Source organism: Trichechus manatus, unplaced genomic scaffold, assembly GCF_000243295.1.
Source record: "Trichechus manatus latirostris isolate Lorelei unplaced genomic scaffold, TriManLat1.0 scaffold00048, whole genome shotgun sequence".
NCBI classification, from domain to species: Eukaryota; Metazoa; Chordata; class Mammalia; order Sirenia; family Trichechidae; genus Trichechus; species Trichechus manatus.
This window is the reverse complement of record NW_004443984.1, coordinates 6,621,272-6,633,467: the sequence shown is the minus strand read 5'-3', so window position 1 is coordinate 6,633,467 and position 12,196 is coordinate 6,621,272. Positions and strand designations below refer to the sequence as shown.

General features: G+C 45.7%; 1 protein-coding gene across 1 annotated transcript in view; it reads right to left on the bottom strand.

Moving 5' to 3' along the window:
* Positions 1–2,842: 2,842 nt before the first annotated feature.
* LUZP1 (leucine zipper protein 1) overlaps positions 2,843–12,196 on the bottom strand; it is a 69,970-nt gene continuing 60,616 nt past the window's right edge. The window contains exons 3-4 of the mRNA XM_023732116.1: positions 4,636–7,802; positions 2,843–3,024 (exon numbers count right to left, since the gene is read on the bottom strand). Of these exons, the coding sequence (XP_023587884.1) occupies positions 2,869–3,024; positions 4,636–7,683 (3,204 nt within the window). The 5' untranslated portion in view covers positions 7,684–7,802 and the 3' untranslated portion in view covers positions 2,843–2,868. The remainder of the gene's footprint in view (positions 3,025–4,635; positions 7,803–12,196) is intronic.

Below are 12,196 nucleotides of genomic sequence, written 5' to 3'. Positions count from 1 at the left end.
CAGGCTGCACAAGACTTGTCATCAAAGTGGGTTTGTTGGCTGGAACAGTGGACATACTTGGCTTGATTAGACAACTATTCATCTACCAGGTCTCTCCTCTATTTGGAGGTTTCCTCCAGGGCCCCTGATGGTGAGGCCTGGGTCCAAACAGTCATACCTTGGTTGCTTTTCAGAAATGTGCCTTCTAACTTTGGAATTTGAGAGCCAGCCTTGCCAGCCAGCCATGTGAAGCCAAGAGGAACTAAGCCTCCAGCCTTCACTTGCTGTTACAAATGGTATTTTCTGCAATGCTGAGAACATTTAAAAATAAACTCTATTTTACAGCGGTTCTAGAAAGTGTGCAGATTAAGGAAACAAAATATTTATCCTGAAGTAATTGTTACAATCAAACCCTATTGCACTCAGATTTCGAGATGGCAGCCCCAGCAGGAAGATACCACAGCTGTCCCCCTTCCACAAAGCATTGTGGGTAGTGGCAGATGTTGGTGCTACTAAAACGCAGAAAGATCCAGACTTTGGCACCAGGAGCTACAGCACCAGAATCCAGGGCTCCAAGGCCCAAAGATGAGAATTATTGGTGAGATCTTTTGGGGCATGGCTTGGCACCCTTCCATCTCCACCACCAGAGAAGAGCCACAGACTTGGTTTCATATACCTTCAGTTGACCACCACAGGACAGTTTCCACTGGGGTTACCAACCAGTGAAGGAGAATGGCAAGGAGGCTGCAAGTGAGGCTGCAACCCTGAGCCTGCTAGTTTCTGGCCAGTGACCCAGGTCAGAAGCAGCAGGAAAAGATCTTGAAAACAGAATCTTAAGTTAAGCATTTGAGGCAGGGATATGGAGAGGAAAGGCAAGCCACATGACAATGCCCTTAGATTGGCAAATCTCAAGAAAATGGAAGTATGAGCAAGACATTCCTATCCCTGAAAGGAAGGCAGGTGCTGCTGCTCACGCCTCCTCCGGGATTGTGGAAGCTGATGCAGATGAAGGCTGGATGGGCGCTGGGTCCCACACTGACTGGAGGCAGAGATGACTCAAGAGGCTGACCTCTTGCCAGGAAATTCACAGGGCAGGCACAGGAACAGGAGACACACAGCCCGTGTTATGGAAAGCACCCTGGCCTGAGAGCCAAGAGACACTGTGTGGCATTGGGCAAAGTTAGTGTCACAGAGGGCCTCAGAGGCCATCTACACTAACCCCTTCATTTCACAGACTGGGAAACTGAGGCCTAGGAAGTTTCTTTGAGCTCATCCTCATGAAATTAAAACACGGGGCAACTGGAAAGAGTAAGGCCCAGAAAAATGAAAGAAGGGGTGGGAGGGAGACAACTTCTAAAAAGTGAGAATTATCCCACGTGGGACGGAGGAAAACAAGAAAATCTCAGAATGCCCTTAGAAATCATCCATTTCAAAGAACTCACTTTATAGATGGGGAAACTGAGGCCTCAAGAAGACAATGATTTGCCCAAGGTCACACAGCAAGAAAGTAGCAAAACCTAAAAAGCCACGAAGAAAACCCAGGCTTCCTGACTCCTAGTCTAATGCTCTTTTCTTCTACTATGAAGACAACAGTGCCTGCTTCAGGAAGACAGCCTTTAAAGGGGGATCCTTCTTTGAACTGAGAGAATGTTATGGAAAAAGCAGCCAAGAATATATGGTTCTTTTTAACTTCCCTATGTGACCGGTATAATAAGGAAACAAAACCAAGTTTTATTCCTGTGGTTGGCTGCATATTGCATTGTGCAGACCTGGGGCCCTCGGTGGGAAGGTGTCACCATTCCTCCAATGCAGTCGTCATCCTGAGCCGACAGGTGGAAACCACGGGCCCACTTCTGTAGGAATGCATTAGCTTGGTAAAGTGCGATACCTCCTCTGGGGGGGGAAGGAGGAGGAACAGGAGGGAGTATTCTCATAGTCCATGGATCTCTTCCTTGCAGAGGAACTAAAGGGAAATTGCTTCTTCTTGCTTTTCCCCTTGCTGGGAAGTTCCTAGAAGGCAGAGTGCTGGGTGAGGCCCAGCTTAGTCTGGGGATGTTCCAAGGTGGAAACGATGAACTTGGCCTGAAGTCTCCAGTCACAGGCGAGAGCAGGCAATGCCAGCAGCATTATTGGTGCCCAGGGGAAGAGATGCACAGGGCTTGTGCACGGCTGGGTGCTTTTGGAAGGTGAGCAGAGAGGGCTGTGGAGGGAGGGATGTCATTCCAACGGGAACCCACATGCTCTGCCCCCAGGGAACAATAGTCAGCCAGAGGGCCAGGCCAGAGGAGCTTCACTCCAAAGGATAGTCCCAGGATCCCTTAGAGGCAGCACAGACCTCTCTGCTTTACAAGTCTGAGGGAAAGAACTCCAAAGGGGAAAGTACTGCAAGCCCCAGATGGAGCTGATGGCTAGTATGTAGTGGATACTTCTGCCCTTAGGGCAAACAAGGAGTGACTAGGACGCTGTGAGGAGACAGAAATAGAACATTAACCACACAGAGAAGGAGATGCCCTACGATGCAGAAACCACCCAGGGAGCAGAGAAGAGCTCTCGGCTGCTATTATGTGGCGGATACAAGGAGTTTCTCTATAATCTGCATCTGGGGGCTAGAGTGGTCCGTACTACCAGGGGGAGTGGGACAAGGGGCGAAGACTCATGCATCAGGGAATGGCTGGCCTGGGTGGCTTTGTCCAGCTGTAGTCTCTGATCCCCCTCTGGCCAACTGGCAGAAATAGCCTGTGCCACGGCCTGGCTCTCTGCCATAGTCTCCCAGCCAAGCAAGGCCTTGCATCTAGCCTGGGTAACTGGCCTTGGATCCTTCATGGGGCAGGAAGGTGTAAGAGTGAGAAGCAGGAGCAGAGGAGAGACAGCAGACCTCACCCAGCTGGCTCAGTTTTCCTTAGCACAGGGCCTGGGTGGCCGTAACCGGTCCTCGGCTCGTACCCGCCCAGGCTCTGGCAGCCCCTGCTCCGCAGGCAATTCAGACCGTTCCAGGGAGTTGTGCAGTCGCTTGTAGACACTGAGTGTGCAGTCTTCACTGTCCTCCTGTGCCAATAAATGACAACAGTGAGCTGGGAAGGACAGTATGGTGAGGAACAAGACACTCCTGCCCCCACTCCAATGGTACACCACCCAGACAGACCATAGTGTAACTACCAAGATATGCTCTTGCCTGAGCACAGGCCAGTATAAAAGTTCCCGGAAATGAGGGGAGATTGGGAGGCTCACAACTGAATGGGAGCCGTGAAGAAGTCAGGGCCTGGGGTGGGAGCATCGGGTGGCTGCCTTCTCTTCCTTGAGTTCTGTAAGGCAGGCGGCATGCTTCTGTGTGGGAGAGCCATCTCCTTGGCGGGGGGCAGGCGAGTGTGCTGAAAAGGAAGCTAGACAGCTCTTTTCCTACTCTACCCAGAAACTGCCAGGAAGCTCACAGATCTTCCCTGTCATATCCCATGCCTGCGTCTCACCCGGTATCTCTCTCAGATGTCCAAAGCTTCAGGAGCCTAAACGCCCATCTTTCTCCCCACTCCGCTTCCCTAGAATTCTACCTTTTTAATTTCTCCTTGGTCCTTCCAAGCAAAGGCAGACTGAGGAATAATCGAAGTATGAATGAGAAAGACAGGCTGGCAGGGTTGAAAGAGCATGCGATTTAAAGACAGGAACCTTGGATTCAAATCCTAGCTCTTCCAGTAATTCACCTGGGTTACCTTGACACTTGGTGTCTCTGACGCTCAGTTTCTATATCTGAGAAATGGGGATAACATGTGCCCACAGGGCTGCTGGGAGGACTGAATGAGATGGTGGGTGGGGAAGTACTCTGTATTAAGTATAGCGTAAACTTACAGAGCTCTTCAAATTCACACAGTCACCTGCCTTTTTAAAGAAGGAACAGTGAGTCTAAGTCCAAGATGTCTTTTCATCCTCACAGGTTCCCCGTCTAAGAGACACCACACCCCAAGGCTTCTCCTTCAGGTGCTGTTCTGACACTCTGACCCTCAAGTAAGGAAGGTGATTCTGGATTTATCCTGTATTAGCCACACCGACAGCCCTGCCCAGAGACTGCTGCTATAATGGGCCAGACAGCTGGCTGTCTGGGACAAGAGAAAGTGGCCCTCAGGCCTACAGCTTCTCAAGTAGGCCCAGCGTAAGCCCTCGCTCTCCTCATCCCCTATGCCAGCAGCCTGCAAAGATCTGCTATCTAAACTGAGGCAGCCAAGAACCTGTTCACCAGCTCCCATCTCTGTACCCTACACAAAGGGCACCGGCCTTCTTACTTTCACTCAAAGCTGCCCATCAGCTGTAGCTGGCTCTTATGCTTCCTTCCAGGTGCTGTTCTGTGGGGCCAGAAGGGGAGCTCCTTTGGCTACAGTGGCAAACCAAGAGGACAGAGGCCATAACTCCTTTTGTGTGGCCTTCATATACTGGGGCAGAACGAGGGAGACAAATGGAAGGTCATGCTGCTCTCTGCCAAATACCTTCAAGTCAGGCCAAACCCACCTGATTTTTAACAGTTCTCTGAGCTAGCATAGTTCCCTAATCCCGGGTCACACAGGCCAGAGCTGAGGGAAGCAAAGGAGAAAGACAAGGGAAAGTGGAAGGAGAGGGCAAGGGAGAGCAGCAGAAAGGGGACGGGGAGAAAGAGACAGAAACGGGACTCACCAGGCCCGCTAAGTGGTTCCAGGCTGCTGCTGTGACAGTGTCTCCTGCCCGATTCTGACGGGTGAGCACCTCAGAGACGGTGAGGTTGCTCTGGGTCCTTCTGGAGGACAGCTCTGGACCATCCCCTGAATTTCCTCCCTTTCGGATGCCCTGCTCAGAAAGGTACGACCTGGGCTGTTCAAGTTCTGAGAAGTCTGTGGAAGACCTCTGGGTGTAGGCATTGATCAAATCCACATTTTTACCTCTTCGAGTTGGGAGGTCATCTAAAGAGTTCAAGTCTCGCCTACTCTTCCAAGCGTTCCGCACAGTAATGTGTCTGGCATCCGCGAAGCCCACTTCTGAAGGGGCATTATGGCTTTTCCACCTGATTGTCTCTGCGGGGTGTGTGTGGCTGTTCCTCTCCACAGGATCCGATGCCTTGATGATGATGCTGCTCCGAGACACCACTGTTTCTGGCCTGCTCTTCAGGGGCCCTTCTCCCATTCTTTCGGTCTCCGTGAGCTGTAGGGTGATGTCGTGTTTGTGAATGGAGAGCTCAAAGGGGGAGCTGACGTGGCTGCTGACTGACACGAGCTCTGGTGGCCCAACCTGGATGTTGCTGGTGGACGTGTGCCTCTCCCTCAAGGCCTCAGCTGGGGCAGCTCTAGGGCTGCTGCTGTCAGAGGGGTAGATAGTAATGCTGCTGGTTACTATGTTTGGCCCCGGTTTGGAAGTGGATTTCTGTTTCTCCGGCGCAGCCTCGGTTCCTGACCCCCCCATCATTTTTTTCACATCCTTATCAATGATGACGGGTTTGATGACGGCTCTGGACCTCAAGGCCTCTCTGGGACTGAAGGGCCTCTGGCTCTTTACTCCAGCACCATTGGCATCTGGGGGCTCCGCAGCACTGGGGGAGGCTCTGGCAGGTTTCACAGACTCACTTTCTGTTCCAGCGTATTTATCATTCTCAAACAGGGAGCTCCTGAGGCCCCCTCGGGATTTGGCTTTTTCTCTAGAGTTGGGCTGTTGTTTGGGCTCCGGCTCTGGAGTGATGGTTGTGTTTACCAACTTGGCAGTAACGAGAGATGCTACATCCAAGTCATCATCTGAGTCTGCTTTCTCTCTGCCACTGGATTTGATCACAAGACACCTCAGGGCTTCATGGTGACTGCTATCTTCCATCACAACTGCTATGGGTTGGTCAACTCCGTCTTTATTTGGGGTTGAAAAGCCCTGAAAGATGTTCTCTTGACTTCTGGAGCTATAAGGATACTTTGATAAAACAGGAGCCTTGGAGTTTGGGGAACTGGGATCAGCCTCTTGGCTGTTGGCAGACTTTCTGCCCTTAGACAGCCCTTCTGAGGAGGATCTTCGTGACGAGGCCAGCACTCCAGTGGCCTTAGGACTACCAGAGTCTGCAGCCTGCGTTATTTGACTTCCACTGCCAGGTACCTGCCCCTTCTTGCCAAAGAGGGCCTCAGAGGTGTCTGAAGCCTTATCAGCTCTACCCACTGTGTCATTGGGAACGGATCCAGGGGTGGTGTCACTAAACGTTCTTGTTGTCTTCTCTACTTTTCCCTTGAAGCCACTCTCAGTGCCTGGCTTGGGAGTTCCCTTCCAAACTTTATTATGCTCCTGGGCAGCTGGAGGGTAACGGCTCAGCACCGAGGGCTGCTCCCTGGACTTCTTCCCTTCACTCTGAGAGGAACCAGATGCAAATCGGTCTTCAGTTCTTTTTGTCTCCTGAGTCCCATTGTCCATACCTGCCCCCATGTTGGAAGTTTTGGCTGCCCTCCTGTTGGTGAAACTGGGAGAGGACATCTGCCCGCTGCTCAGAGAGCGGTTTCCATTACTTAGAGCAAACGCCCTGTCACGTTGCCTTTCCCACTTATGCTGAGGGGACAGTTCCCGGGACGTGTGCTTGGACATAGATGCCTCACCTCCGAGGCCTCGAAACTTAGTCCTCTCGTGCCTGCCTCTGCTGGATAGGAAAGTATCTATCCCTTCTACTTCCCCATTTTCTAACTCTTTCTGTTTCTTGATTTGTAGCTTTACCTCCTCCAGCTGGCTAGCTAAGAGTTTGTTTTTATTTTGTTCACTTAGGTAATTATCCTGAAGGTCATTATTTTTGGCCCTCATTTTCTTAAGCTCTTCTTCCAAAGATTCAAAGTGTTTGACCTGAGTTTTCAGTTTCTCTATCTCTTGGTTAAGATCTTTGACTTTGTTGTCTTCCTGATATCGGTTTTTTTCATTTTCTGATTTGTTTCTTGTTTCATTCTCTACCTGCTTCAGATAGTCCAGAGTGCCCTTCCTTCTTGACTCCTTGGACGGCAGTGTGGAAGAGATACCATCCTCAATTAACAGGTCGTTGGAAGCATTCCTTGTATAATCTCGGTTCATTTTTTTGTTCTGCTCCAGTTTCTGAGTGAGCTCCTTTATTAATTTCTCGTTTTCTTTCTCCTTTTCATTCAAGTATTTTCTCTCACTTACGAAGCTCAGAGTTAATGATTTCAGCTTTTCTAACTCTGACACTAAGCTCTGCTCAGTTTTATCCAGGCGGTCCTCGGAAGATTCCAGTTCTTTCACTTTGACCCTGAGCGTTTCCAGCTCTGAGGAGATTTTTTTGGTCAGGTTTCGCTCCTCATTCAGGCTCAGACAAAGCTGGGTGCAGTCATTCTTACTCCTGCTGAAGGCCTCCTCTAGCTTCTCCAGTTCTGCCATTCGCTTCTGAAGCCGCTCAATCTCAGATTTCAGCTCCCGGGTGAGGTTTTCCTCCTCTTCAAGTTTCTCCTTCATCAGCTGGCACAGATCCTCTGCTCTCTTAATTTCTTCATCTTTGCCCTCAATTCTCAGCACTCGCTGGCGTAGCACTTCAATCTCAGCCAGCATGCTGGAGTTGCTGCCTTCTGCCTGAATCACTTTGTCCTGGAGATCCAGGAGCTCATCTTCTGCTTTCTGAAGGTTTTTTGTGGCTTCCTCTAACTCATCAAGGCGCCGGCTTAGACTCTGTAACTTAAACCGCAGGTGGCGGCTGGAGGCCGTTTCCTTGTAGCTTGTAAATTCAGCCATGTCTACTGCCAGCCAATATGGGCTCCTAGAGGCAGCCGATTCCACTCAAGGGGATGGGAAATGGTTACCTTTCTCTTAGCAACCACAACCTTCTTCGGCAACTGGAGACCATTATCAGTCTACAGAAGGAAAGCAGAAAGCATGTCAGTCACCAAATCGAAAACCTGCACTTCAGCTCCCATTTGTAATCCCTCTGTCTAGAATACAGCAAGTGCTCAAATTTGTTGAAAGGATGACTTTGAATAATCTTGCAAGAAAACACTGGTTCTTTTTGGTCAATATTGAGCTGACACCTAGTTTCGCCCTAATGAAGAATGCCACTAGTGACAGCATGGCAAAAAAACCACTTGCCTCACTTCTCATGGCAGGACATAAGAAACCTTCTGTCATTTGCCACTTGCATAACCTCAGGGGAGTCATTAACCTTTCTACAAGTCATTAACTAAAATAAATTGAACCTCAGTTTTACTTGGTTGTAAAATGGGGATAATGTTGCCTACCATACCTCTCCCCACTGTTGTTCTAAGATAATGCAAGGAAAGTTCCTGGTAAACAGCGGAACACTAAACAACCCTAAGATTACTATAAGGAAAAAGTTACAATAATGAGCTATTGTAACATAAAAGTGATATAAATTAATCCTTCAGTCTTGCTATATAAATAGTAAACTTCACAACTTACTAAAGCAATTTTCCCACACCTGTTCTCAACATCTCTCCTCTTCCAAAACTGTGGGGATATTTACAAGTGGAACTCAGGTATGACTTAGATGCCCTGACCAGCCAACAGGCAGCTTCTACAAAATCTATCCTTTGGCATTTTAACAGAAATGCTCCAGACAGTCAGGTCGATTTTGCCACTTCCTTACACATGCTATAAGCTATGATTCATAAGAGAAGAATGGTCTGTTTCTTTGAAAACCATTTCATTGGGGATATACACCAAACATAGCATAGGTTGCTCTAGGGAAAGGGAGAAAGGGGAAAGGCAAAGTAGATTTTAGTTTTGTTTTGTATGTAATTTCTTAATTTTTTAAACAGACGAATGGATTCATATATGTATTTTTAAATAATTTAACAAAAGGGGAAAAACACTTTTTTAGGAATAATAAGTTCTACCAAATTAAAACGCAGACAATAGACTTCCATTTCCACTAGTATGGCAAACCAGATAACCTGGAAAACCACCTTCTGTAAAACCTAAAAATGCTGAATAAAAATATTTGACAACTATCATTTAAAATGCATGCTTGACCTCACAGAAAGTAAGGGACATCCCAGCTAAAACCAAAGAGGAAAAGAAGACTAAAGGAAAAAACAGAACAGTACATTTAAACTACCACTGAAGCTGTTTTAATGGGGTCTGATACAATGGTTAAGTGCTTGGCTGCTAACTGAAAGGTTCAAATGTACCAGTTGCTCCGTGGGAGAAAGATGTGGCAGTCTGCTTCCATAAAGATTTACAGCCTAGGAAATGCTATGGGACAGTTCTACTCTGTCCTATAGGGTCAGAATCAACAGCAACAGGTTTAGAGCCAAGGAGTTTAGGTTATACAGTCATGTAGATACAAGAGACAAAGGCTTAGGTCCAACAGAGGTGGAGAATTGGAAACGAGACCCCCCTCCCCAATCTAAAGCTAGGATCATTGGAGCGTCAGGGAAAGGGCCAACTAGTGGGGTAAAAATCACCTCACTGACATAGGGAAGTAATAGGACCTGGCTCTTTTAGGGGGGAAAAGGAGTATCCCTTGAGAATTTATAATCTTGGGTCTGCCCTCACTTGAGTTCAGAGTTCGAATTTAAACTACATGAGTGGTATGGGACCAATCTGTCCTCACTGAGAAACTACCATATAAAATGGTCTCACACACGGGTAATACCCCTCAGAAACCTGGCACAGAGGTAGAACGTACTCTGGAGGGACAGACTCTCTACTGGGGTCACACAGGAATCCCACTCATAAAGCCCTGCTGGAATTGATGTTAACGATTCCAAATTATGAAACACATAAGGATCAATCTTCTACTGTGACTGTGCAAAGCAGGACTACACCAATAAGAACCAAAGTTAAAATGATTATTGACTAGACAATAAAAATAAGCTCGGACTACTCAGCAGAAACCATGCAGGCAAGAAGAATGGGATGACATATATAAAGGCTTCAAGGAAAAAAATGCCAGCCAAGAATTATATATCCAGCAAAACTGTCTCTCAAATATGATGGAGAAATTAGGGCATTTCCAGATAAACAGAAGTTTAGGGAATCTGCAAAAACCAAACCAACATTACAAGAAATACTAAAGGGAGTCCTCCGGTTAGAAAATCTGTAACATCAGGTAACAACCCAAGACTAGAACACAGAACAGAGCAACCAGATATCAACCCAGATAGGAAAGTCACAAAAGTAAATCAAAGCTAAAACCTTGAAAATAGGGAAACAGATGTCAATATATAAAAGATGACAACATTAAAACAAAAAAGAGGGACTTAAAAAATTTAGACAGATTTTTCATATGGAAAGGAAGTCAAGGCCATATAAAGAAATAAAAGACTGGTAAAAACTTAGAAAAAGAGGGGTAAATATTAAGGTAACCACAAAGGAAACAATCCTACAAATCAAAATAAAAAACTAGAAAAACATAATAACTCAGCAAACACAAAACGAACAACAATGAAAAACATGAAACGAAAATACATAAAGAAAAATGACTCAGCACAGAAAATTAAGTGGAACAAAAAAACTGTGAACAACACACAAAAAAAGACATTAAAATGACAGCACTAAACTCATATATATCAATAATTACCCTGAATGTAAATGGACTAAATGCACCAATAAAGAGACAGAGAGTGGCAGACTGGATTAAAAGAATCCGTCTATATGCTGCCTACAAGAGACACACCTTGGACTTAAAGACACAAACTAAAACTCAAAGGATGGAAAAAAATATATCAAGCAAACAACACTCAAAAAACAGCAGGAGTGACAATATTAATCTGTGACAAAACAAACTTTAAAGTAAAATCCACCACAAAGGATAAGGAAAGACACTATATAATGATTTAAAGATCAATACACCAGGAGGACATAACTATAATAAATATTTACGCACCCAACGACAGGGCTCCAAAATACATAAAGCAAGCTCTAACAGCACTGAAAAGAGAGACAGACAGCTCCACAATAGTAGTAGGAGACTTCAACACACCACTTTCAGTGAAGGACAGAACATCCAGAAAGAAGCTCAACAAAGACAGAGAAGACCTAAATGCTACCATCAACCAACTTGATCTCACAGACATATACCGAACACTCCACCCAACAGCAGCCAAGTATACTTTCTTTTCCAACCCACATGGAACTTTCTCCAGAATAGACCACATATTAGGCCATAAAGCAAACCTTAACAAAATCCAAAGCATCGAAATATCACAAAGCATCTTTTCTGACCATAAAGCCATAGCAATAGAAATCAACAACACAAAAAGCAAGGAAAAAAAAAATCAAACACATGGAAACTGAACAACACCTAGCTCAAAAACTACTGGGTTATAGAAGAACTTAAGGATGGAATAAAGAAATCCATAGACTCAAACGAGAATGAAAACACATCCTACCAGAACCTTTGGGACACAGCAAAACCAGTGCTCAGAGGCCAGTTTATAGCAGTAAATGCACTCATCCAAAAAGAAGAAAGGGCCATAATCAAAACATTAACCCTACAACTGGAACAAGTAGAAAGAGAGCAGCAGAAGAAGCCCTGAGGTGCCAGAAGAAAGGACATAATAAGAATTAGAGAAGAATTAAATGAAATAGAGAATAGAAAAACAATTGAAAGAGTTAACAAGACCAAAAGCTGGTTCTTTGAAAAGAGCAACCAAATTGATAAACCATTGGACAAACTGACAACAGAAAAACAGGAGAGGAAGCAGATAAACCCGTATGAGAAACGAGATGGGTGATATCACAACAGACCCAACTGAAATTAAAAAAATCATAAACAGAATACTATGAAAAACCGTACTCTAACAAACTTGAAAACCTAGAGGAAATGGACAAATTTCTAGAAACTCAGTACCTACCTAAACTAACACAAACAGAGGTAGAACAACTAAATAAACCTATAACAAAAGAAGAGATTAAAAAGGTAATTAAAAAACTCCCAACAAAAAAAAGCCCTGGCCCGGATGGCTTCATTTGAGAATTCTATCAAACATTCAGAGAAGAGTTAACACCACTACTACCAAAGGTATTTCAGAGCATAAAAAAGGATGGAATACTCCCAAACTCATTCTATGAAGCCAGCATAACCCTTATACCAAAACCAGGTAAAGATCCCACAATAAAAGAAAATTACAGACCAATATCCCTCATGAACATTGATGCAAAAATCCTCAACAAAATTCTAGCCAATAGAATTCAGCAATATATCAAAAAAATAATTCACCATGATCAAGTGGGATTTATACCAGGTATGCAGGGATTGCTGAACATCAGAAAAACAATCAATGTA